This window comes from Alosa sapidissima, chromosome 7 (genome assembly GCF_018492685.1).
Source record: "Alosa sapidissima isolate fAloSap1 chromosome 7, fAloSap1.pri, whole genome shotgun sequence".
Taxonomy (NCBI): domain Eukaryota; kingdom Metazoa; phylum Chordata; class Actinopteri; order Clupeiformes; family Clupeidae; genus Alosa; species Alosa sapidissima.
Genome location: NC_055963.1, coordinates 37,047,925 through 37,075,575, shown reverse-complemented (window position 1 = coordinate 37,075,575; position 27,651 = coordinate 37,047,925). Strand labels below are relative to the sequence as shown.

Below are 27,651 nucleotides of genomic sequence, written 5' to 3'. Positions count from 1 at the left end.
CAAAGCACAGGATAGACCTGATATGTACAAAGCTAGCCTATCTTGTGTCAGTTTGAATCTCATCTCCTCTATAGTATTTTAGATATTTTCAATAAGTTCAAAAATTCTGGAAATGGTTTGGAAAAATTAATGAATATAAATATATTTCCACACAGAATCTGTGTTTTTCTGGTTATTAGCTTTTCTGCTTGCTTGAGTAGTTGTGGTTAATCCAACTTTGTTTATTCAATGCCCATTTATTCATCTTCCGCTCTAAAAAAGTAAAAGATTCTTGAAAGCTGTGCAGCTGCTCTGAAATATTTGGTTACTATATTGTACCATTCATTATAGTCATGGAAATTCAGTTTGTGAATAAAATTAATGTGGGGTGGGGGGGGTGGGGGGGTGCCAGGCATGCCAAGGCTTTTAAAGAGCATCAAATAACAGAGTAGCAACAAACAATTTATTTTATTTTTGAAGGAGAATTACATCTGACGCCAGAATTCACTATAAAAAGCCATTATTGTTGCCAGTAAAGGAGAATGGCAGTATTTTTCCACCTGAATCTTATTTTCACTACACATATGGATGAAATTAGCCCAGTACTGGGTTTTGCCCCTAGCCATGCAAAACATTTTATCAAACATTATGGTAGAGATGTACATGTATGTGTATACCTCTATGTGAGTAAAGAAACTGTTGGCTATTGTATTAAGCACAAATGTTGCTATGAACTGTTGCCAAAGTTTCTGTTTGTTTACAATGACTATTGAAGAGTTGTCAATGCTCTACTCTAATTGCTTACAGCCTGGACCAGTACCTTATACCAAAATTAGCCCAGGGTATACACCCATTGGCATGCAACCAATGTAAAATGTCTTCAGTGAAGCAAGGCCCAATTAAACTAAAAAAATGTTCTATTTCCTTGAAATGTTGTCAAAAAAGCTCCATGCAAGATGAAACCTCATCCTACTCCGCCTTTTTCTTCCTCCTCAGACAGAGGAGTTAGTAAAAGCCCTCCAGGATTTGGAGAATGCTGCTTCTGGAGATGCTGCTGTGAGACAAAAGATTGCCTCGCTACCACAGGAGGTCCAAGATGTGTCACTATTGGAAAAGATCACTGGTGAGTTAATGGGCCTATAATCTTGTCATGATTGTAGATGGTTGTTGAATTCTTGCTTACACAATTACTCTTTCAGATAAAGAGGCAGCAGACAGGTTATCCAAGACGGTAGATGAGGCATGTCTACTACTGGCAGAGTACAATGGACGGTTAGCAGCAGAATTGGAGGACAGACGGCAGCTGGCTCGAATGCTCACTGAGTACATTCACAGCCAGAAGGAAGCCCTCACTGAACGTGAGAAGAAACTAGAGGCAAGTATCTGACACAACTTTGTGAATCATACCATACTAAATATGTTGTATCAGTGTTTCCCCTAGAACTTTTTCCAGCAGCGGTGCTGTTGATCGTAGGAAAGCCGCGAAGCGGCGGTCATATAGGTTTAGTCAGATTTTTTTTTTTCGCATGCCCAAATTTCCGTCAATGATTCCCGGGACACTGAAAGACCGGGGTACACGAAACTTGGTGGGCATGTAACCCCACATGGATAGCATGGAACCATCGTTTTTCGTTTTGATCTGTAGCCCCCCCGCTGGACTGGACCCCCCGAAAGGAGGGTAGGGCAGACACAGTTTTCTGTGAATATCTCGAAAACCGTAGGGTTTAGGAGGACCATTTTTTTTTTTTTGTATGTTGATCTCAAGGGGCCATGTCAACCCATTCCATAACCACTCATTTCATGTATAGCGCCACCTAGTTAAACACAAAAAAGTAAAAATGAGGTGTTGTAATTGAAGGTATCTATGACCTAACATAGTCAAAACTGCACAAAATAGGAAGTGTAGGATCATTATGACACCCTCTGTATGCACGCCAAGTTTTGTGGAATTCCGTTCATGGGGGGGCCACACAATAAATTAATTTATGTTACTATACACCAACTGGCCTGTAGGTGGCCGGAGATAGTTTTCTGTGAATATCTCGAGAACCGTAGGGCCTAGGATGACCATTTTTTTCCATATGTTTGCCTCCAGGGGTCATGTTAACCCATTTCATGTGCACACATGTGCACAAACAGATACACACACACACACATACATACATACATTCACAGTAATCATACGTATGACACATACTCACACACAAGCACGCACACACACACACACACACACACACACACACACAAACACTCACACACACACACACCCACACACATAACATAAACATAACACAAACAATCAAGAATTTCTCAGAATTATGAACAGGCAAGATGGAGGTGGGGTTGTATAAAATTAATTTTACATGTGAAGTCTATGAACTAATCATGTTTTGGTACTTGTTGTCTAGCAGATACCAGTGAGAATTGAGTGTGGATAATGCAATTTAGTGAGACAGTTAGAATCATATAGGCCTTTCAGCGTGATTTCTTTTTGTGGAAAAAATGTGCTGGACTCGGCGGCGGTCATATTTTGTACCGCTCTGCGGTACATCTAGTTAGTATTAGCCACTGTACACTGTAGGCCACTGTACAAACTATTACTATTTAGAATATACAGTGCAGTGCATAAGTTAAGACATTTATATATAATAACATTTATTTATTTACGATACATGATGCGTTACAAAATAATTGATGTCCTATTTTTTTTTTTTTTTATTAAGGCATTAAGACAAAAGGCAAAATATGTTTTTTTTATTCCACCCTTTAGTCAATTTCAGCATGGGTGTCTTAACTTTTTCACAGCACTGTATAAACTATATAGACTTCTCTTTCATGTCATTACACTGTGTCATTACACTGCTGTGCAAGTCAAATTGAGTGCCTGTCACTTTAATCCCGTGACGGCCGGTGACGCTTGCTTGATTCTCACAGTTTTAAGCTAACTTAGTAGCGTTGTTGTACATGGTGCATAAGAATATGTGGATGAAATGAATTGTTTCCCATGTCATTTGGTAAAATAAATGGTCAGGTCTTGGATTATAGCAGATAAGTGTCTGAAGTGTCAAATTCAATTAAATCCACCAATAGGTTGGTATGCTGTCAATAGCTAGACCTTAGTTTCACAGCCTACTGTAGCTATGTTAACAACACAGGGCTTGAAAGCATTGCCTGTATCACAAACAAAAACAAAACAATGCATGGAATTTATCTGGGAATAGGCTACTGAAGGTAGGGGCGAGCTACCTCGCTGGCGTGTTTAACTTGGTTCCTTGGTTAACATAATGTAGGCTACGTTTTTTTGCACAAAATTGCGTCTGCTAATAAACTTAAACATAAACACAAACAAGCGTGATCTCCTGTGGAATCCCTGACTGCGCCTTCAACGTTAGCCTACTATTATTTGTTGACATGAAACCTGAACGAACGGCTTCCTGAAGTTCACTTGCGTCTATTTTTTTTTTTTAATTAGGCAACTTTTTTTGCAGTGGCGCTTGAATTCCAGGAGCGGCGCTGCGCCGCTTATGAATACATTGTAGGGGAAACACTGTGTATATATGTTATATGTATGTGTAAATATATATGTTTATTATTTATATTCTCCTTAATGTAGTCTTACCATGTTATTGTTATTATATTATTGATTGAATGGACATTATTCTTTATTAATGATATGTTCCCTCATTTCCATTGTTTATTTCATTAGGCTATTGATTGAATTTGGGTTAAAGGCCGGTCTCAAATAGAGGCCTGATCTGTTTTTTAGTTTCGGGTTGTATTTAATCTTCTAAAACCCGTCAGATTGTTTGTTTAAAGCCCAATTCACACCAAAGATTCGCAATGAGACGAAACCGTTGCAGAAAGGAGTTGCAGCAGTGTGAATTAGATGTTGCACGTTGTTGCAAGCCGTCGCAAAGCATTCACCATGTCTAGTCACAGTTGCAAGGTTTTAGAATGTTGCATCAAGTTGCTTGTTTATAGAATGTTGCAGCTCATCTTGTCGCTAATCTTTTGTGTGAATTGGGCTTAAGCCAGTATGGTGCAGACTGCGCAGTGCACACGTTAACGTTATGATTAGGTGCCATTAAAAGACTGCGGTGGGGAAAAGCTAGAGTTCCAAATTGTATAACTTTTATCAATATGAACTATGCCTATATGTCCGACTTCGTCACCGTTCAATTCATCCCTTTAGTTTCAAATTTGCGGACAGGCAGATGGTAAGCTTGTTTTTATGCTGGCAACAAAACAAAAGGGTTTGCGTACGTTATTCTTTATTCTAAATGTGTACCGCCATGGTGATAAAGAGAAAGAAGTAGGATGATTTGAAATGTAAGCTGACTGTTGTCAAATTTGCCAAATAAAATACGGGAGAAACGATATGGTTCCTTCTTTTTCATGCTGTTTTATTCGTGCTGAAAAGGAGGAAGAATGAAACATTACGCATGTTCCACTTTTGCATAAATAATTCCTGAACGGTTTTGGTCAGGGCTGATAATGCAACTGTATTTGACAGAGGACAGATATAGGCTAGGTTGCTAGTGACAAAATATGAGTTTTCAGTGTGATACAATCTCTTTGTAAATTACGTTTGATTAAAACATGTTTCATCTGTTCTGGCTATCCCCGCAATTTGGATCTTCTCTCACTCAATGAACAACATCTCAACACTAAATGAATGATGATCCGTAATTGTCATCGGATAGCCTAGTCATATAGCTTGTTTGATTTGCATTGAGATATGATCTTATGGAAAGTACCCCATGCCAATCGTGAGATATGGTTAAGGGTATGTCATGATGTGGGGCCGTAACGGCTTGAAACGTCACTGTAAAAAAAAAAAAAAAAAAAACTTTAATGGGAGCTCTCCGGTGTGCAGATCTCCAGGAGTCCTTCAGACAGGGTCCAAACGAGACCCACTTTCAATTTGTACTTTAATGTATTTCATCTTGGTATGGTAATGCTTTTGATATGGTGTTTTTTCAGGAGTACAAGCAGAAACTGGCACGAGTAACTCAAGTTCGGAAGGAGCTGAAGTCGCACATCCAGAGCCTGCCTGATCTTTCTCTACTGCCAAATGTCACTGGAGGCCTGGCTCCTCTGCCCTCAGCAGGAGACCTGTTCTCTACAGACTGATCCCTGGGTTCTTGGATGGCTTAATAAAGGAGTTGACAGGTTTCACTTACCCTCTAATATCCATTGGAAGACATACAAAATGTCACTAAACGTGTTGCAGCACCTGAATGCCATCCTCTCAGCAGAGATCTTTGGAAGTTGAAAGGACGAAGTCTGTAGCTACATTGAAAACAGCAAAGCAGTCGTGTCTAGTTTGGTATGCAAAAGTGGAATACACAGTGATATATTGAGGTAAAACCATACTGCAAATTTGTAGTACTGTAGGAAACAATCAACACAGACAAATGAATAGTGTTATTACTGTTGCTAATATCACTTGTTCGGTCATTCAAATTACGTATTACTTCATAGACATGAACTGATACTGTAGATCAACATCAAACCAGTGACTGATATTTTGGTAGTAGCTGTGCTTCAGGATACACATGGCAACACTTTTGCCTATCCTGGTACTGCTAATGACATAATGCAACTTTCTTCATTGTTGAATGTGAAAATACTGGACTATAAAAGCCATCTCTCATGTCATTTTTCAACTCGTACACCTTTTCAGCATTTCATGGTTGTTACAGCATTTGGAAGTATTATTCAGCTTCTGATTTCTATTTAATTTTTTTTTAATGGCAATAAAATGTTTGTAACGTTGCCCATGCCCAAGCTTGAGAAGTCTTCCTGAAAATCATTGAGTCAGATGGTGCATTCTGAACTTTTACATTGTGGCAGTGAAAGTACACTATTAGCCTAATTTATCCATCAAAGCATCGAACCTTTGATGCATATATGTCTTAATTTCTATGCTGCAATATGTATGGGATTATGCCTGTTGCTATATCAGTAACCATATAAAGTTTAATAAAGAGGGTATTTTGGTAAAAGTTTATATTATGGTGTCTTTTTAAAATATATCTAATTAATTATTATATTAGTTATATATAATTAATTATTATATCTACTATTATATCTAAATGTTCCTCATTAGGCAAGGCAAAGCCATTTTAATTATATTTGCATTTCAAACCAAGGCAGTTCAATGCGCTTTACATCATCAGTAAATCAGGAAGAGTTAAAATATAGTAAAAGTAATACAATTATTTTAAAATATATATATATATATATATATAAATATGAGGCCTCTTTCCTTTTTATTTTGGGCTATATCGGCGATCTAAAACGCATGGTCACTCAAGTGGGTTTGTCCGGTCCACATTGGGGGTGGTTTTGTTATCAAACGTTGGACACCTGGCGCAATAAGGCGGTTCTTATGTTTCTTAATCAGTCCTGTGTGTTTTGGGTGTAACATTCTTTAAACCAATGGAAATGACATCTGTCATTCCCTTTAACAGCAAGCAGCGCAACTTGGTATGGTTTTATTTCAGTTAGCTTAATAGCTGGTTTGATTTGCATTGAAAGATGATCTTAAGGAAAGTGGCGAAGGATTCTGGGTATAACATGCTGTGCCAATTGAGGCTGTCACCAGCCAGTTGTGCATGGTTTTGTCCTGTGCCTTATGATATATTTATGAAGTTAGGTTCTTTATTTGGCTGCGGACAATGAATTTTGTATTGTGAATGAGGCCTTTACTGATTACGGGTACAGCATGTCTTGCGCCTGTCTCCAGCCAATCGTGCATTGCTGTTGTATCCTCATGTAGCATCATATTGTATTAGGTTTGGTGGGCTTTGGCCACTGTGGGAAGTCTCCATCAAATAAGTTCTACATGCTGTATTATGTATGTAGCTCTAATGGTGAACTGCTGTAATCATAAAAGTGGCTTTGTGCTGCCATCACTGGAACATTTACTATTAAGTAGTGCTGTAGCAGAGCTGAAAATACTGGCTTTAAAAATAGAGGATTGTAATACATATAAAGAAATAGAAAACTTACATTGTATTGAGTTTGTATTGTTTTAATGATTCACATAATGACCAATCATTAAAATAACTATTATATGGACTTACAGCCCAACACAACATACAACTACAAAAAATTCCACTGTGAAAATGCGGCTTTCATTAGTAAACATGCTCACATTAAAATACTATCTTATAGAAAGAGGAATAAGTACCCGACACATGGTCTTGATTTACGAATTTACATACGGCTGAGAAAACTTGATCCCACAGGTTAAACCCAAAGCTTCGGCTTCAAGGTTAACTTGTAAAGAATCTGATATCCATCATCCCAAGCATACAACTGCTTCTCCTTAGTGTTGTACTTGAGGCTGGAGTGTGCACCATATCTGCGTGGGAAGTACAACAATGGAGCCTCTCCACTTGTCACCATGTCATTCACATCAAACACACACTGGATTCGAGAGCGACTTGGTGGTCTGGTGTTGTAGACAACATACACTGTGCCACAAACCACAAATGCTGACTCAGCGTTTTCCCTTGGGCAGCCCGTATCCCACATCTGTTCAGTGTCTAGTGTGTCTGCATCCATCTTGGCTAGGTTGATATTGTCCTTTGACCCATACAGAGCCCATAAGCCTTCCTCATCCGCCACCAGATCCACCACTGTCTCTGGGTTCAGTGTGTAAACAGGGCTCCTGTCATCTACTGGGAACACAGCCCTATCCACCAAGGAGCCATTGCGTAGGTCAAATTTCATTATTTGCACCTCGGAGCCCTCACTCACGTAGTATATATGGTTATTGTGCACAGTGTTTCCTGTTCCATTCCAGAAGGTGGGTAGACTTATAGACCGAGAGCTGGAAGGGGAAGATGAGAGTGCACTCACCAAGCTGAACTCATTCACTGTATCACCTTCAGTGCCACTGAAAATGTAAACCTTTGCTGTGACAGTATCTCTTGTCCACACGCCCTTTGGATTGCCAATACGCTTTAGAATCTTCATGGCTCTGATGCTAGACACAATGTCCGCACAACCTTAGAGAAGAAAGATAAAGTTATATTAGAGCATGCCGTTTTTGTGTAAATTTGCATTTGGGACCAAAATGAAACCATCAATCGGTGCAATTTGTAGGACCAGAATTTGCATTATCAACGGATTTGCAGCATTGCCTTTGTCAGGCTGCAGGTGAGGAGAAAGTCTGTGTTCGTTGATTACCAAACCTTATTCCTTTTGCATCCATTGACAGTTGCTTGTGCTGTATTCTGTAATCGACAGACTTTCTCCATAAAAGAGGGCAGCAAGAAAAAGAAGAGCAAGGTAATGGACTTGTTAAACAAACAGTATTTTTTATACCCTTTCTTTACAATTACAAATGTGGAAATGCTGCAATTTGTCTGCAGAGACTTCCTCCGTTGTAGCTTAGACATTTAATGATTTTTAGCCTAGTTAATGGCTTAAAAAAAGTGATTTATTTCGACATGGCGAAGGTGCCCCCAAAGGCATTAAGTTTTAAATGCATATTCCAGTCTCACTCAAAAATGCATCAATTTATGTCTTTTTGGTCCCAAACAAAGGCTTTTTTTCTGTTATAGCTTATCCTAACTGCATGCGTGTGTCGCGTAGCATTGAGTGCTCTCTGTCCACACTGGGTTTATATAATTTGTCTTTTTGTCTATCCTCCCTCCCTTCTTTCCTCTTTTCCTAACCCATCCTTCTAATTAAGGAGAGACAGATCTGAGAAATGAGACGTCCTGCTCACTCACGCATCAGATGTCAATTACTGATGATACGGTGCATCACCTCTTAGATTAGAATAAACAGACACGCAGATTGCAGAGAATATGAACTTACACCAAAGCCTAAAAATGTCATATGAACATAAACTCTTCCCACTTATTGACCCTGATAATGAGGTAATGTTTGATAGTTGATAGTCTGATAATGAGAAATTAATGAATACTTATTACAATGCGTGAACAAAAAATGCATGAACTTTAAAAAAATAAAAAAAAAAAGTTTGCATGGTAGTTCATGACAATTCCAGCATATAAAGGTCTTTTCTTCGTCTATCTACTAGTTTATTGTCGCAAATAAATCCCGACAAACTTGTATGAAACCGAAAGTTGACAGACGTGGGAGGGAACTTTTTACCTTAGCAGCTTGGACCAATGATCACATAATTATAGTGGATGGAATCCACTGTCTTGAAATCTCCTGGCTTCTTCTTATTATTATAACCTGTTTTTCTTTTTACCTTTTCAAGAATGAATGCGACTCTAACCGCTTAACGTACAGACATGTTGAAATAACCGTTGTGAAGGTCTGGAGTGGGGCAAGAGAGTTATTTTTTCAGATTTTTTAAAAAGTTTATACTTTTTGAGAAATGGGGGATTAAAAATGTTGAAAAGCTAATTTTTCCCCCTTAGACTTCAAAGGCTGTGATGTCATAATGGCCTAAAGGCAGCTGCGCTTGTTAAGCTCCCAGAGTAGTTCCCGGGCTAATTAGAACACTGACACAGGTGTCACCTGTGAAATTAACTGTCTCAGCTTCTAATGCATACAATCTGGTGCTCCCTAAAACTACACATCCTGTTTAAGTGTTTCCCGTGTGTCAAAATAAAAGTCACAGCCATATCTCAGGCTTTGCGTATTATATCTCCAGAACGGTTTGACGCATGTGCTTCAAATTTGGTACAAGTGTTTGTATGGACTCAAAGATGAAGTGAGTTGATGGTGGAGGTCAAGTCAATGAACACTCTGAGTGCAATATCTCAAGAATGCCTTGACATACATGCCTGAAATTTGGTATGAGTGTTTGTATGGACTCAAAGATGAAGTGACTTGATGTTGATTGATGTTGAAAAACACCTTGAGTGTTATATCTCAAGAACGCCTTGACACACAAGGCTTTTTGGTACGAAGGTTTGTATGAACTCAAAGATTAAGTGATTAAATGTTTTTTTTTTTCAGGAATCTCCCTACCAACATTAAGCCAGCAGCTTTCCATCCACTATTGTAATTCCTCTGGCATTACATTTCTAGTTCCGACTTCTAGTTCCGACACTTTCGCGTAGGATACTCTTGTGTTTCCTCGCGTATCGGGCCTTCCACCTCCCTCCTCTCTCCTCGGTCTCGCCCAAGGGGGCAGGCGAATTCCCAGAAGTTGAAACACCCATGGAGGCTGAAACTATCAATCCTTCGCTAACCCCATAGAACGCCCATTCATTTAGGATTTATTTGAAATCCCATAACTTCATAAAAGATATCTCCTGTGCCGACATTGTAGCTTCTGTATTATCTACATAAACAATACAAGGCAAAACAGGCTCAACTATCTCGTACGTAATATTGGGTTCCCATAAGAAAAATATTTAGCATGTCCGGTTGTAGGGAAGCTAACTGTGACGTAATTGTGCCTGCGTCTTTCTGTCGCACCGTAGGTAGATAACCGTATTAGAATGATAAGAAGCTCAGTCCAGCCTGAATTCCAGCCAGCACAGAAACTCATGAGCAAAACCAATGGAAAAGCTAAGTTGCCTACAAGACCATTGTATGTTAAGTAAACCTAATAAAAAAAAAACAGCACTAATCATTTCAGAGGTTTTCGATGGATTGACAGTAGGCTAGGTCGGAGAAGTGGAAAGAAGATGATAACTTTTTTTGTTTTACCATTGACTGTGTTTGAAGATGATCATGTCTGGTAGTTTCAACATGAATACGACTTGACATCGCTTGTGATGATGATGTTAATAATAATAACTAAATAAATGTTTAACTTTGATGACTTTGAAGGTGAAGGAAGTGTGAGAAGAATTTCTGTGTGAACCATCTATCAGACGATTTACAAGATTAAATTTGATGGCTAACATCACAAAGTTGAGTTCGAGTCTGCACAGTACGATGGGAGGGCAACTGAGAAACCAATCGAATTTGTGTCAGTGCAATCCCATTGAAAACAACAGAGTCTATTCGTCCGTTACTTTTACTGTATTACTCTACTATGGTCTTGCCTCCTCTGGTTGCAATTAGATAAATGAGACATCCTCGATGACGTCTTGATGGCTTTGACCGATTTCCGGGGCACAAGCTAGAGGACCGAGGAGAGAGGCCGTATGCAAATAGACCTTTGGGATGAGCCCACTGAATCCATTAAACATGCTGTCTCGAGCGAAAGAAAGAAAATAGAAACGCGGCGTTGCGTGTTACATCCAGTCAGAACATTCCAATTCGAAACAATAAAACCAAATTATACAAAAATAAAATGTGATTTTGTTGCTATGGCTTGCTGACATCGTATGCAGATAGGACAAGGTGCAAGAAAATAATGCAGAACTCTTTAGACATTACTAGCTTTTGACATTAAACATGTGTATATTAAATATTGTTCATTCCAAATATGTGGATCAAAATACAGTTGCCACAGATGGGTTAAAACGAAATTTGGAGACATTCTTGCATTATTTTGAATTAGTCTTCTTTGCCTTTGGATGATGGACTGACAAATTGCCAAAGCTGGGCAAAGGGACAATTTGGTAATATTGCAAACATGTTCATTTTTATAACTAACTGAGAAGCACCTTTTTTATTTTGGCCAAGAGACATTCATATAGCCTAAAACCAAAATGTGAATGCCACTCATAAACATAGAAATCAGAAATGGATTTGAGTGCACTGTAAATACAAAGTCTAATGTCTGCTGTAGTAAGGAGCAGGGATTCTGAAACTGTTGGTGCCAAGGACCCCTGGAGGAGAACATTTTCCGAGGACCCGTCCCCATCATAATAGTAACAATCGCATATGCTTACTACCATTTGTATGCTTAAATGCCATTTGTATTGTCTGACGTTGTGACAGGTGTGTAACTTGAGCTTTTCTCAACTTTGGATTTTCCATCACTTGACGATGTGTGCTGATTCAAACATTTCTCCACATTTATCAGCTTGCCTGCTGGTAAATAAGCCAAGCTCAGCAGCAGTAACAATGGTTGAAGTGAAGTAAAGTAATTGAAGTGATTCAATTCAATTCAACAGATTGATTGGGATTTGTCATAATCGTATTAAAGTTAAATATTAATGTGGGTGGGAGCAATAGACACAGGGGTATGAGAACAAGAAACTGAGGCTACAATTTGTACAAGCTCACCCAAAATAGAAGACTGGAAAAATGTAACATGGTCTGATGAGTCTTGATTTCTGCTGGCATTTGGATAGTATGGGTCGAATTTTGCACCAACAACATGAAAGCATGTATCCATCCTGCCTTGTATCAACACTTCAGGCTGCTGGTGGTGGTGTAATGGTGTGGGTGGCATTACATGTATTCTCCAGTTACACCCACAGTGTATAACTTTTGAATTAAGGCGGTCTTATTGAAGGGGCTTGGTTTATTTAAAGCAGAAACAGAATGAGTCACAACCCCATTGATGTTTGCTGCTGGGAAAACGTAGAACATGGACATTCTCTTAACCTTATTAATGTCATTGAAAACCATGGAAAATTTAAATATAGCACATTTCTCTGATGACATACAACCAACAATAAAATATTCAAATCACACATGCACTGTGCCTATGAATGAATACGTTTAATTTCATTTGGAAATGTATTAAACAAGAACACCAGGGAAAGGTGAACCGAAATGCTGAGCCGTGTATAATTAAAAACAATGAATAACCTATTCACTGATCGTTGTTTAATAAATAAAATGGGCTCAGGATGTGCTCATGTGGCTTTCAGGGAGAGGCAGGCACAGCACCTCCAACCTGAAAAAAATGGATTTGTGAACCTGAATGAAGTCGAGGCTCTCCAGAACCCGGAAAAGTGCCACAGTACAGGTGTGCAATGTCAGCACAGTACAGCTCTTTCCACAGTCGTCATGCTTGGAGAGGCGTGTGGAGTGGATATGGATGAAGGTAGGTTATCACCTGGCAATTACTTTTTGGTTCAACAGTAGCCTAAATTATTTTTTGCGATAAACTGGAAACAAGTGTCAATTGTTTTCATATATTTATTGTATTTTTTTTTTTATTATTATTATTTTAAGCAGTGGCAGGACCAATCCAGGCAGTGTCCTCGTCTCCAGACCAGACCAGAAGAGAGTGGGCCATTGTTGATTGGAATGTTCCGTCTGTGGAGAATGAAATGCAGATAAAGGGAATTGTTTTACAGATCTGGAACCTATAGATCTGTCTCAGGAGATTGGATTGATTTGGTAGGGGAGTGCACCTACTGAGCAGTCTGTGGAACCAGAGCCAGAACAGCTCACACAACACGCGGACAACCCTGTAACAGAATATTGCCACATTGTCTTAAAACCTTTCATGTGTGGCAGTGTCATTTGCAGCCAGAGCAAACATATTGGTCAAGAGAAACATTTAACATTAAGTTGATATTTGCCAGGGGTATGAATCATTTTGGGTTTAACTGTAGATGTTGATTGGTGTAGAGAAATTTATATTAACAGTGAACATACCTAATAGTGTTGATCAACAATCATCAGCACTTATGCTGCCCTCACCATCGGTAGTTGTTCCTCAGCCACTCCCAGGCTCTTGCTGGTTCTTTGGCACAACTGGAATGTTGAACATTCTCTCCGATGCCATGTTGTGGTGCATGCAGCATTGCCACAATTTAAGCCGGGCTTAAAAGTATGCAGCCACCAGATTCACCCAGGCACCTGAAGCAACCTTTTAAAAAGGGCAAAACGTGATTTATGATGCTCCTGGTGACTATGCGTCTGGTTATACCGCTCTTGGCTCTCGGTGGTTGGGTTGTAGAATGGGCCAAGGTAGAAGAGGGTATCCATGGTCTCCTGTGCATATATTAGGATAAGTAGGCTACACATGGTTGAAAATAACTTGTTAAATTAAGTTGTGACCTTTACTTACCAATTATCCAGACAAGGGGTGGATTGCTGCTTGTAAAATGTGAATGAAGACGCTTCTTCACTTGGACTCCCACTTGAAAAACATGAGGAGCAGCCGGCGCACAAAACACGAGGCGCCGAATATGTTTAAAAATGACAGAATGGATGAACGGAGTATTTTATCTTGTTCTCTGATGTTAATATAGAACAGACATGTCAAAGTCAAGATCATTTAAGAATGAATTATCAACGGCCCCCGGGATGATATTTGATTAGTATTAGAACCGGCCCGCAGGCCACAGCCGCCGGGTGCTGTTTTGCGCATCAATACTCCATTCCCCGCAATTGCAACGGTAGCCCACGAACTCACTGCGGCGCCGCAAGTGGGCCTCGGCTTCATTATTCATCAGTATTCAGTCAGGGCAGATGTCAACTTTCAGCTACCCCCCTCCCCAGTGTTGTGCCTGAACGCGTTCATTGAACGAAAGTCACTCGTTCATATGTATTTTGAGCGAACCTGATCTGAACTGTATTAGGAGGCTACTACTGCCTGATGAACGTCACTGTGAACTCGTTCATTCTGGTGTCTGAACGGCACGCTCTTTCAGTTTAACTTCGTTGAATAGGGTGCCAGATTTCTACAGAGCCTTCCACGCGAAAACCCGGCTAAAACACACCGTAAAAAGGCCTTAATATGGCAGCATGCAGGTCACCATTTGTCAAACTATGTGTCGCGGTCCGCAATGTGGACAATGGTCTGCAGAGTGAAATTATTCCCGGGCCATCGTGTGATAATTTGCTGTGCAATTGGTCAAGGAGCCGCGGACAGAAAAAGAAAACAAACATTTCTGCAATTAGTAGGAAATAGGCTACTTGTTAATTTGGTGTCATCAAACATAGAGGCATAGAATTAAGTCGTGGTATGAGCGTTTATTCAATGCATGCGTGTGCACGTTGGTAGCAAAGCTACTGTAAGCTTCAACCTATAGGCTAATTATAAAAAACGACGTGGATTTATGCAACTTCCATAAAAAACAGAGCACAGACTATATAAAACACTGTTTGGCATTAAGTATTAAAGTCAGCAAAAAGCTATTAATTAGTCTTAGTTAAAGATAGTTAAAGATCTCCAGATCAGTGATTTACGCATGATCTGACCTGCCATTTACCATTCACAAAAGCTGGTATTGTATCTCCTGAATCCTTACATTCAGGCATTCAAATGAAATGTAATTAAATAACATATAAATATTCTATCAGTGTATGATGCTTGCATGAGGGAAACATCCCAAAACAACGGCACCCATATAACTGCAGTTGTTTTGAGAAGTATTTCTCATCCAAGCATCATGCAACAATGCAAAAACAATGAAACTATTGTAGGCCTAATTATATTTTACATTAGTGAAGCAGTACTCTGATGTGCATGTTTTCACAAACTTTTGTGAACAATCTTAGCACTTTAAACATTGACTGTTTTGAAGTGCATGTATAGCAATATAGTATAAAAATAATAATAATTGTGATATCATTATGATAATTTAATGGGGGGTGGGAGGAGGGGGTGGGTTCATGTAGGTGGGCCCTATGACCCCAAAGTATGCCTTGACTGGGCCTCAGGTCAAAGAAGTTTGAGAAAGGCTCATGTAGACGACAAAGCAGCAAGGAGGCATCATATGATCATTTAAACAAGTTTTATGACAAGGTCGGTGAGGATGGGAAAAATCGTACATTTGTGCAAACTTTGCCCGCACTTCAGTCACAGTCATTATTCATTTAATCATTAAATAAAATACAGTACACGTCTTGGTTCAATAGGTTACGTGCAGTCATTTTAATATGTTTTAATAAACATTGAACCAGTCCGGCCCTCGGCTTGTAGCAAATTTGTTTTTTTGGCCCTCTAATGTATTTGACTTTGACATCCCTGATATAGAAGGTATGCAACTTTGGTCTGTCAAAAATATATCGGACATAGCAGATATCTAGTGCCCTCTCATGCTTATCTGGCACCCACATGAATAATTAAAGCACAACTCTTACCAAAATGCAACCTAGGGTCTTTTTGTGAATGTACCCAAGTCAAACTTTTGTTTAAAAGCATAATTAGGACGGAAGCGTCACTTTTAAAGCAACACCAAAGAGTTTTTTATACCTTAAAATAATGTTTCCAAAATCGTTTCAGTGGTTCATCAACTCGTAACAGGGTGAACGGCAATTCTGCATTCGCTTCGCGGCCCTCTATCGGCTATAACCACACTATGTAAGTTTGCCAGATCGGGTAGCGGATCTGTAGTTCGATGGAATGAGACATAAGAAATTTGACTTGCATCTATCGCAATATATCGTACTTTTATAAGTCATGCAAAATATTCTACCTTGTCTGTGGACATTGTTATTTGCAAAGCCTGTGCTGGATAAACAAATAGCATGCGTGCGACAGAGGGAAAGTTATTTGGTGTTGCTTTAAGATTGACCGTATTGTTGTTTTCGGGTCAAATGATCTTTTGAATGGAAGTGCTAGGGGCACTACTATGATCGCATCAAAATCCCCTTCTATCGCTATTTTTAAAACACTTAGAAGGCTTGACACAACATGAAACTTTGCTCAAAGTATCACAAGGGCCACAACTTGAACATTTAGAACATTGTTTGTGTACACAGAGTTTTCTAAAAAGAATGGTTTTGAACAACTCTGGCAAGACGACTTTGAACAACTGGCTAGATGGTGGCTGAATGTATTGGGTATTGTGTTGTGTAGCCTTTAGAGAATGTTGCCTTTAGAGAATATTGGGTATTGTGTTGTGTAGCCTTTAGAGAATGTTCCCAGAACGTCCCCTTACAGCTGTTTCTGTGCAACTGCATTTGGGAACGTTTCCTGATGGTTATATTAAGGATATTTTTTTATCCTTTAATTGACGTCCTCAAAACGTTCCATAAAGGTATAGTTTTGTACAACTATCAGGGAACCTTTTGGGAATGTTCCCCGATGGTTATAGTAAGGATACATTTTTTCCATTAAGGAACGTCCCAGAAGGCTCCCTTGAGGTCTTAATGCTTTTTTTTGTCAAACCATAAAATCACCTTTAGGGAACGTTCCTTGAAGGATTAATTAAGGTTGAATTCCCGGAACCAAAGATTTAACCATGAAGGAACTTTCCGGTGCTCAGGTGCTGTCAAGAAAACATTCCTCAATGACCGTGAGAGAACGTAAGCAGCGAACATTACCGCATCCTTCAGCGGACATCCGTGGAACGTTCCCCAAACCAAAAATTGTTTGCTGGGTAGCAACTTCTACCTGAATCTCCAACTCAAAGTGGATGTCTTAAAAGCGTAGGCGGGGGCGACCATGTTTGCGGGGGGCATTTGCCAAATTGCCATTAAAAGTCATTAATTCGATAAACATGCCCAGCCCATCGGAGGTGGGCATGTTTATGACAACTGATGCTATTGTCAGTTTGTAAAGTTTAGGCGAAGTGGGAACTAACGTTAGGAATTTCTTATTAATGTGATTGATTAGGCTGGGCCAATGATTTCAAAGTTAACACAAAATGTACGCCCGTTACCATGCTAGTGTTGCAAATGTATCCCAATCGTGAATTTCACAAAGTGTTGAGTCTGGTTTTAACCAGGCTATGGTTCCCTCACCTGTCACTGGAATGAGTTCCTCTTCCTTCCTATTAGGTTTGAAAATTCCTTCTTGTTCTGTCATTTTGTCCTCTGCCTTGGTGCAAGGCTTTGGAGGGTTCTGGGTCTCGATGTAGTCCATCTCTCGCTCCACTCGCTCCACACGAACCCCTGCCCCATCTAGATCTAGCTGCAGTTTCAGATGATCCTTGCCTAGCCGTTCCATCAGATCAGTTGCCTGTTGTCTGAATTCCTTCAGCTCTGAATTATAGCGATTGGATTGCTCATGCCACAGTGAAATTCGCTCCTGTAATCAGAAGATATTCTGTGTGGTTAGTATCACATACTTTCTGTGTTTGTAAGTGTAATGTAGCCTAGTATGTAAAAGTATTGTATGTAGGCTATTCTAAGATTCAGGCAGATCCGCACAGCATTTGACTACTACATCAGACAATTTGCTTCCTTCAGGAACAGGTCTTGTTATAACCTCTCTGTGCTCTTCCAAAGTTTACAATAGGACCTACTTCTGTTTGTATATAGGGACCCCCTCACCACACTAGGCTACCAAAGAAGTGTAACTATATTTTGACCATTGTCAGCGGTGTAAAATAGCATTTGTTTTTTGACGTGCTAGCTTGCCCCTTAGCTTAGACTTTACGCCATTTCATTGTAAATGTCTTGCTCAAAACCAATTAATGTAATTTTGCTTTCAAACAAAAGTTATCTTCCATAGGTTGTTTGCACCCAAAAAATGTCAGGTGGCGCAACCAAAAGAACCACACTTATTTCTTTGTTTTCAAAGTGTTTTTTTGTAAGTATACCTGAGAGTGTCTACGGGCCCTATCATGATAGTCGAAAGCGCAACGCAAAGCGTATAATCATCACAGCGCAAACTTATTCCTATCGTGTACACTTGAGTTTTTTCGCCATGACCGTCTCTTTTATTGAGCAATGCGCCAAGGGGTGTGGCAATTAACGACCTAAGGAGGGGTCTAGCACATTATCTAAAAATCGCTATCGTACACTACCTAAAACGCATTACGCCACTGACACAAATATCTGCATGTCATGTCATTGACCAGATAAACATGCCTGTTAATCCCACTAACCATGCAGGCTATGCACAATATTGTTATGAGGTCTGGGACTGAACACCTGACAAAAAAGCATTCACAGCGCAACATTAACTACTATATAAAAAGGTGCAATGTAAGACTGGAGAGATACATAATCTAGAGCTTGACTTTTACAAGCAATGCTCTGCAATTACTTTACAATTCTTTAAAAAAAAATAAAGGGAATATTACAGCTTACTTCCCGTGTAATGTTCTCAGGAGATTCAGTGTGTATGAGTAGACATGCTATTTTGATTGGCCAGTTTGAATATAAGTGTTATAACTTAACTGTGTAATCATAATGGTAGAAAAACATTAAATGACTCTCTGAACCATTTGCCATAGAGTGCCTTAGAACCCACAACCTGAGTTTTTGTATTACTCAGTAGCCTAAAGTATGCAACACTTCAGATACAAAAAAAAAAGACTTTCATGCATGGACCATATTAGCTTAACTCCCTGAAGTGTTTGACAGTGAAAAAAGCAGTCCCAATAACACAAATGAGATTGTTTGTCTGTCAATCTGTTAAAAAGTTCAAGAATTTGTACTTGGCTAAGAGCCTAGTTCTTACCTCCATGGCCAACATTCTGTTTTCTAAGTAGTTCATCAAACTCTGGTAGTGGTATTGTGCCCATGATGGGGCAAGTCTTGCATTAAACAGAAGCAGTATGAAGAACGGGCAGAAGACTCTCATGATAGTTTTGTCCAGATGAAGCTGTGTGTTGAAGTTTGACTGTGTTGGTCAGATTCAAGAACAGTCATAAAGATGCCTCTTTTTCCGTTCAGACTTGCAGCTGGTGCAGCAGACTTCCTGCTGGCAGTGGAGACAATGAGTCAGTGTGTGTATGTAGTGCAGAGTGTATGTGTGTGTGACGAAAGATGAGGGACTACTTCTAGAGATTCGGTTTCTCTCCCTTGGCTGGAATGTTTTCACTAAAATAGAGGGAGGAGTCACTGAGTATTTCCCCCCTTGCACTCCAGCAGGAATGATGCCAAATAACAGGCCAGGGTTACAACCACATGTTTTGATTTCACCAAACATTACTTTTATATATTTTAAAGTTATTTCAGCTCACATTTCATCAATGTGAGAAAACGCTTGTAAATCCACACTTAAAACCGAGATACATTAAGTGTCATCCCCTTTAGTGACATCAGTAGATTAGTGTTATCTCCTGGTGATAAAGGGAGCGCATTGTTGCCCAAGTGGTAAAGCGAGCAGTAAAGGTGTGATCAAGGCACTGGGCAGAGCCATGGTTTGGATAATGTCCAATTAATCCATGTAATTTGATGTATATTCTGAAGAATTATTTTACAATAGGGCTTACATCAATCCTAAAATGTTTCAGCAGGCATTCTAGCACTTGCTGCAGTTTGACTACATTGGGTGCAGAAGAAGTCTGCTTTATGCTATGGAATTAAATGTTTTTGGATGGAAACCCATGCGTGTGCAGTGCGGTGATATAGGTTTAGCAGAGTCCAGTTCGAATTGGGGATTTCTCATTGTTTCGACACCCTGTTATTCTGATGACTCAACAGTACGACAAATGTCCATTGGCTTGACATCTTATTGGTCCGACAGCCCATTATACCGACAGAAAGCCCATTGCTCCAACATCTCGTTGGTCCGACCCTATTTTATACAGTCTATGGTCTGCAGCCGTCTTGTTTCATTTAATTTTTTAGGCTAAATGATGTGGTTTTCTGTAGGCTATAGTTTGACTGACTTCATGCCTAAGTGGGCTACACTTGCTTCTTGCTTTTCATTGCGGCTTGCTTTGCATTCCAGCTAAGGCTATGTTTAGACGGAAACTATCTGAAGAGAAAACGCAAAAGTGGCGTTGCATTTTATTCCGCGTTTAGACAAGCCTGTGCATACGGTGACAAAAAAGTGTATGAAATTGGATTTAGTATGCACGCCAGGGGGCTAGGTGGTAATGTGAAGCACTGCCACACAACACCACATGCCTGTGTAAAGATAATTAATGGGTAGCAAGATGGGTCGTCCTAGTTCATGTCTATGAGGGCAAAGTGGAGTTCAGTCAGAGACGAGCTCTGGTTAAGTCCCCGCCTGCACAGGGGTGTGTCACTGACGTATGACTGACATTTGAACGCCACGGTTTCACGCCAGACAGAAGCCGGAGTACAAAACAAACTTAGTGTACACCTTCATTAATTTCTCCCGACTGGAGGGTCATACTGTCATGACATTCTCTTGAAATGGGGAGGAGAGTTTGGAGATCATGATACCGTGTCCGAAATGTGCATCCATTGCTCAGAAAAATAAGGCTTTGACAAATTCTGTGAAATTCTTGGATTCTGCCATAGACCTCAATGTTAAAAAGGGAGCCCGATCACTGCATAAATGGGGATTAGTGGCCCCCCTCGTGCGGGGCGTGTACTTCTGCTACCCTATTTGCATACATTTGCGGGGACAGGAAATGGCCTGTCAGGAAGTATCTTCATAATCAACCATCTTTGGTAGAACCTTCCTTGTTATTTTCCTGTACTGGCGCATGCCTGTGACGTAAACGCTTATGCGATGAGAGCCACAATGAGCAGATCGGAGCAAACCTTTGCGTTTTTACCCTTTAGACGGGAAATCGACGGTGGAGCATTTTTAAGATTTCCACTTTGGAGGGTAGTTTCACTTTTAGCGTTTTTAAGCCCCAAAAACGCCGCCGCCGTCTAAATGAAAGGCAAAATATTTTGTCGCGTAAATAGGGCCTAAGCATTCAATAACGAATACTGAATATTATATTATAATACATTAGCCTATAATTAATGTGCAGTAAGCAGAATTTAGGCATGGCTGCATGTAACATTTTTACAGATCAAAATGACATAAGCCTAACAGCTGTTTTGAGTTAGGGCTACAGTATATGTTTACTGTTAAGCTTATTGAATAACTTCCTGATAGAGAAGACAAACCATTTTGTGGAATGATGCATCTTCGTATGAAATTCAATGTGACTCAGCAATCTCTAGCCTATAAGTGACTTTTGGCTCTGTCTGCCACTCGTTGTCTCTAGCTGATCGAAATGACATAACCTTAAATGAAAGCTTTAGGCTTATATGTTTAGCTTACTGAATAACTTAATATAGAAGACAACCTATTTTGTAGAAAGATCCATCAGAAGACCTAGGCCTACTGTAGGTTATAATAAAGTACATGTAGCCTACATGTAGGCTTACCATCAAATTTTGCCTATTATCCATTAACCATTAGCCTACAGGCATAAAACGAGGTTGCCATTTTGTTATTTTCTAGAATAATCGCGTCAAGGTCTGCAGATCACATTCTGTCTTTTACATTTTACACAACATCCTGGAAAAGACATTGCCTGGATGGCAGTTTTGCTCAAAACCTGTATACATCATTCAGAATTGTTTGTGCCTTGCCAGATGTGCTAGATGCCCATGCTCTAATGCACCTCCACACGGTCATAGATGTTGGGTTTCAAACTGAGCACTAAAACAAGTTGGATAGGTTGGATACTTGCATGCCCCCTCCTCTTTAGCCCAGATGAGTCCATGATTTCCAAAAAGAATTGCACATTTTGATTGGTCTAACCAGACCTTTTTCCACATTACCTCAGTCCATTTTTAACAAACCCAGGCCCAGATTAGACCGTAGTATTTCTGTATCATGGTTAAATACAATTTTGGCTGTTACATGATAATGTTTACACTAGCATTTCTGAATTGAGAAGGCCATCACACTGTGCTAATAGACAGTTTTCCTGAGCCCTACAATAATTTTCACAGAAACAGGTCTGGTTTTAATGTAATGCTATCTAGGTCCTCAAAAGGAATAAAGGGTGGAATGTCCGCACACTTGCTCCCTTGAAAGTATTAAAGTTACATTGGTTCATCATTTGTTCACACAGGTTTACACAGTGATAAATACCCCTGTACATCTTTATTTCTAAGTGACTCTGCCTGTCTGGGATGCTCTTTTTCATACCCAATCATGTTGCCAGTTTCCCTAATTGTGAAACATTTCTCCAATTGTTTTCTTTGTCATTACACAACTTTTCCAGCATGTTACCCTATATCCCAGCATTTTAAAAATGTGTTGCTGGTATCAAATTCAAAATGAACATATATTTTCCATGAAAGTCAAATTGGTAATTTTCAACATTTGATATGTTGTCTAGTGTCCTTTTTGGAACTAAAATGTGTCTACGAGATTTGCAGATTATCACATTCTGTTTTTATTCACATTTACAATGTCCCAACTTTTTGATTTGGGGTTGTAGTCTGCAATCATATATACTGTACAACAAACACTTACATAAATCATAGACTTAATCGGCCATTTGGTATTTAAATATATTTTATATGATAAATTTGATAGTTACGCATGCATTATTTACAGTTTAACCATTTAAAAAAAAACATTTAACTTCAGAATATGGCTCTCGATGTCTAGGCTATACATGACAGTCAAGTGGGTATGGGCACTTCTGTGGTGCTTGGAATATATAATTAATATGAAAATAGACCTGACATGTTTTACTTTATGAATGTCAACAATTAGGTGGCGTTTTTTTTGTGTGACGGTTCTGTAAAGTGTAGACAGACAAATTGACGTTTGACCTAGCAATCATTGACCAACAATTTTGATTCCAGTATAGGCTTATTGTCAGGGCACACAGACTCAGGAAACAAGGTTAGGCTCAATCAAGTAATTTTAATGTGAAAACCGCAACCAAGGCAGGAAAATTTAAACAAGGTCTTGAAGTGAAGTTAACGCTCAGAAGAACTTGCCAAGCAAGGCAGTCCTACATAAAGGCTCCAATTTCGCAAGAGGATATCATCCAACAGAAAAAGTCCAATAGAAAATGCCCAACATAAAAGTTTACAACCTGGGACGTAGCAGGAAATTCCAGAAACGAGGAGCAGTCCGTGCGCTGGAGTAAGTGTCTCCGTTGAAGAGGCCAGACAGAGAGAGCAGAGTGACAGGGGTTTATATGAGCAGTAGGAGATTGGCTACAGGTGCTGGGGAGTGGCAAACGGGAGATTGGATGATTGGGTAATCAGTAGACAGGGGAATTAGATTGGGAGATCGTTGGAGCAGATTGACGAGGAGGAGAGACTGGTGGAGAACCTGGTGGTGTCGTGACACTTATAGTTTTTCTTTTTGTTTCCCTGTATAGTTTTTCTTTGTTCCCTGTCTATGTTCTCCTAAATAGACCCTCAGGCCAGTTATTCAGTTATATCAGTCTGTGCGCATGTTATAAGTTATGTGTAAAATATTAATATGTGCATGTGCATTTTTAAAAAAAATCTCTATCGTGTCTATATATATATATATATATATATATATATCCCTGAATGTATGTGTTAATGTGTAGTGGTAAAATAAGGTGGACTGTGCCATGCAGTATCGTATTTTTTAAAAAGCATTCAGAACATGCTTGATGATGGTGGAGGTTATTGTCCAATGTTTATAACAATACCAGTAGCATTAAATGGTTCCTAGAGTGTTTATGAGTGTACATATTGTGAATGTGGATAAAACAGTGTGATTTTTGAATGTTAAAAGTTGCAATTAGTGAATGAACTCTTTTGAGAAGTGGAGGAGCTCTAGTAAGAGGCAGCCGTGGCCTACTGGTTAGCACTTCGGACTTGTAACCAGAGGGTTGCCGGTTCAAACCCCGACTAGTAGGAAGCGGCTGAAGTGCCCTTGAGCAAGGTACCTAACCCCACTGCTCTCCGAGCACCGCTGTAGCAGGCCGCTCGCTGCACCGGTATTAGTAGGTGTTTCACCTCACTGTGTGCTGAGTGTGTTTCACTAATTCACAGATTGGGATAAATGCAGAGACCACATTTCCGTCACAGGAACAAAAGAGTATACTTATACTTACTTATAAGAGGTGAATAAACTCTATTTCTGACATTTCAGAGGTGGGTAAACTGTGTTTAGCCTCCACTAAACACATATATTCAGGGAGACAGAGAAACAAATGTGTGTGCTATTGGATAACCTTAGCCCACATTTATCTGTTTTTTTTTTGGTATGTTTTGCCCTTGCTAGCTCCGTATTTGTGAACTGTTCCAGGAGGTGGCGGTAGTGTTTCTTGAGGCAAATGAATACAGGAATCAACGTAGGAAACGAAGAACACAAAGAGGAAGTGGAAGAGGAAACAGTTTTTCCTGTGTAACACCGATTTGGAGCTCGCACGGAGTACATTTCAGGTAAGTTAGCGAGCTTGTTTGGAGGCAGAACTACATTCCTCATTTGTAACACTTACATTTTTTTTTTTATCATATATTACTTATTTGGACGTCTGCTATAGCGTGAAGAAGCACATGGCCGTGGTGTTTAATAGGTAAATTGTTGGAAACATGCGAATTTAACCATCCAATAGCCAACGCTAGCTGATACGTAAATGAACGTAACGTTAACGTAAAGTGAAGTTATCCTGCTAATGTTAGATCTCAACTTCACCAAAATAATCATGTTGATTTAGATGTTTTAGCTGTCTAAGAATCTAGCATGAATGAGCAGAGATGAGATTATTCAACTTGTCATGTGATTTATAAAATTAAATTGAATATAAAATATATAACGTGACGTTACAGAATTTAACAGACATTCCGGCAAGTGGAAACTTCAGTGATGACCGCCTTGTTGTAGATAGATTTGTGTACGTTTGCTGAAAGCCAGCCTTTCTATTAAGCTTAAGCCTTCCTTGCGTTTTTGAACAACACGACATTTGAAAAGACAATGCAAGAGATATTTTAATGTGGGATGTCAGCGGAGTGTTGATGAGACGGTTGCACGTTATGCAGTATGCCATTTTACGGCGCGGTTTAACGTAGGCTACCAAAGAGCTGCTTGGGAGATATCTTTTATCCTAAGCAACAAAAGGAAAACATTACAATCACATTGAAAGTAATAGTAATAATAATGAAAATAATTCTAAGACGTTAGTAATAGACTAAAGCTACACCAATAATGGCAACTAGATGCATTTACGAGGAACTGCAAAGTGTGCTTGCTATGACATGACAAAACGATTGTAGCCTAGATATGCTCATATAGTTGTCAAAGTTCGTAGGGCACATATCTTGTTTTAAGAAAAATGTGTTTTGTTCACGATTTCACGATAAACCACCACACTACTTAAAATCCTATTGTGTAAAAGCAGAGCTAGAAATCCCTGTTACCACAATATCAACATTGACCACTACACAGTTGTGGCTCCCCTTACAGTCTCCTAGCAGAAAACCAGACTTGCAAGATCTGCTCTAGCGTCCCGGCAGTGTCAGGAAGTCCTGTGAGAAGCAAAAATGAGCGAGGATCGCAAAATGCTTAATTTCTCTGGACATACAATGGCTTAATTTCTAAAAGTCTAAAGAGATGGTTGTGAAATATGCACCCCAAATGTCGGGCAAAAAACTCAAAATGGTATTATTTAAAGTTTGAGGAGATAATGTTGACACGCTGCACTTCAACATGCGTATGTTTTTTTCCCCCCCTCTTGGTATGCATGCTGGAGGGACATTAGGTGTGTGGCTGCATTAGAAGTCGACCAATTATTTGGACCGTTTTTTGAAATTTTTACCGTATTTTCCGGTCTAGAAGTCACACTTTTGTTCATAGTTTGGCTGGCGACTTATAGTCAGGTGCTTATATATTAAAATATATTATTTAACATGTTTTTAAATGTTAATTCATACTGACTGACATGAACCAAGGAGTAAACATTACAGTCTACAGGGCGCTCTAGGCTTGTGGAATGCAGAGCCGTATATATAGATATTTTAAAATGTGCATCTTTTTTCTCTCTCGCTGTTGGAGGTAGCCTTCTGAACATTTGCTCTGCTTCCGGCTTGTGCCTCCACATCGCCCGAAATGCTTGATTGCATTCTGAACATTTTTAGCTACATTCTTAATTTATTTATAGCTACAATTGTAAATTGCTTTACAATTACCGTCGGGACCTACTGCTTGAACGCTAATAAGTAGGAGTAGGAGCACCAGTGATTTTTGTCAGATTTTTCTGTAAGAGTGACTTGTGAGCTTCTGGGTGATTTGACATGGAATGACCTTGATGCCACTCTATGCCTTTGTAGGCCTAATCCTCACGCGTTTGATTTGATAAACAATGTTACTTTTTTCCCCAGTAGTGTAACTTTGTCTTCTCTGTTTCATTGCAGTTGGTGGCGTGTTGGAGCTGATGGGGGACGCAAAGGAGACCTGGAAAGTTAAAACACTTGATGAAATTCTTTTAGAGAAAAAGCGTAGACGAGAACTGGAAGAGAAAACTGACTGTAAACGTCCAAAAAATGTAAGTTTGTTATTACTTGGTGGTGGGGAACCCCCATATATGGAAATGTGAACCCCCACTATAGGGATGTAAATTTCTGCCAAAAATGCCATTCGATAATCGAGAAACAAAAGTCGAATATTGTTCGAAAATCGGGGGGGGGGGGAACGCACATTCTCACAATGACAGAAAGGGAGGCCAATTTCATCTTTAGCGATTTGTCATCAAACAAACTGTAAATTGAACAAATAACATGTTCTCGTCCTTTTTTTACATAGTAGGCCTATGGTAGGCTAATTGGAAGAAACAAAAAACAATAAGCCCAGTGCGTTTCTGCATCGCCAAACCAGATGCTCGTTAGATAAAAAAAAAAATGCTACATGTCATAATGATTTTATGCAAACCTGCCTTGTGCAATAGCCTACTTTTTTAACAAATTAGTTTCAATCAATGTCACTATTTGTAGCCTTACAGTTAGGCATGTCATATTCTTGTTAAAAAAAAAATGAGCATGTCAACATGGTCAGGGAGGAGACGCGAATGCAACCTATTAACAATTACTGGTAGACCCGCTGTACTTCAGAGAACACCGCTTGGATGGCACAGAAGTCGCAGGCTAACTTTGCCAGGTAGGGATATTTCTTCTAGTTGGCCTTCCACTATGTCATGGGGTAAGCGACTAAGCGTTCATTGGTTTTCTGCAGAGTTTACAGTCACGAGGTCATGACAATGCTCTTCTTCTGTTTGTTTACTATGTAGCCTACACAACGCAGGTAGCCTAGATCGGGTAGTAACC

The 27,651-nt window shown here is 39.6% G+C and overlaps 3 protein-coding genes across 9 annotated transcripts in view; 2 read left to right on the top strand and 1 right to left on the bottom strand.

The window, feature by feature from the left end:
- The window catches only part of rprd1b (regulation of nuclear pre-mRNA domain containing 1B), a 36,316-nt gene extending 30,324 nt beyond the window's left edge, over nucleotides 1–5,992 (top strand). For both annotated transcript variants that reach the window (XM_042098262.1, XM_042098261.1), the window contains 3 exons: nucleotides 976–1,102; nucleotides 1,179–1,354; nucleotides 4,963–5,992. In XM_042098262.1, the coding sequence (XP_041954196.1) occupies nucleotides 976–1,102; nucleotides 1,179–1,354; nucleotides 4,963–5,112 (453 nt within the window). In that variant the 3' untranslated portion in view covers nucleotides 5,113–5,992. The remainder of the gene's footprint in view (nucleotides 1–975; nucleotides 1,103–1,178; nucleotides 1,355–4,962) is intronic.
- A 1,010-nt stretch (nucleotides 5,993–7,002) lies between these two features.
- Nucleotides 7,003–19,472, bottom strand: olfml3a (olfactomedin-like 3a). Its single transcript, XM_042098242.1, has 3 exons — nucleotides 19,145–19,472; nucleotides 17,479–17,764; nucleotides 7,003–8,000 (listed from the first exon to the last, which is right to left on the bottom strand). Exons 1-3 carry the CDS (start codon nucleotides 19,265–19,267, stop codon nucleotides 7,237–7,239), a joined length of 1,173 nt encoding a protein of 390 aa, XP_041954176.1. The 5' UTR covers nucleotides 19,268–19,472; the 3' UTR covers nucleotides 7,003–7,236.
- Nucleotides 19,473–24,631: 5,159 nt separating this feature from the next.
- cdk11b (cyclin-dependent kinase 11B) overlaps nucleotides 24,632–27,651 on the top strand; it is a 54,679-nt gene continuing 51,659 nt past the window's right edge. For 2 of the 6 annotated variants that reach the window (XM_042098220.1, XM_042098218.1), the window contains exons 1-2: nucleotides 24,632–24,777; nucleotides 26,746–26,876. In XM_042098220.1, the coding sequence (XP_041954154.1) occupies nucleotides 26,766–26,876 (111 nt within the window). In that variant the 5' untranslated portion in view covers nucleotides 24,632–24,777; nucleotides 26,746–26,765. The other 4 variants (XM_042098223.1, XM_042098221.1, XM_042098222.1 and 1 more) reach the window with 3 other exon arrangements.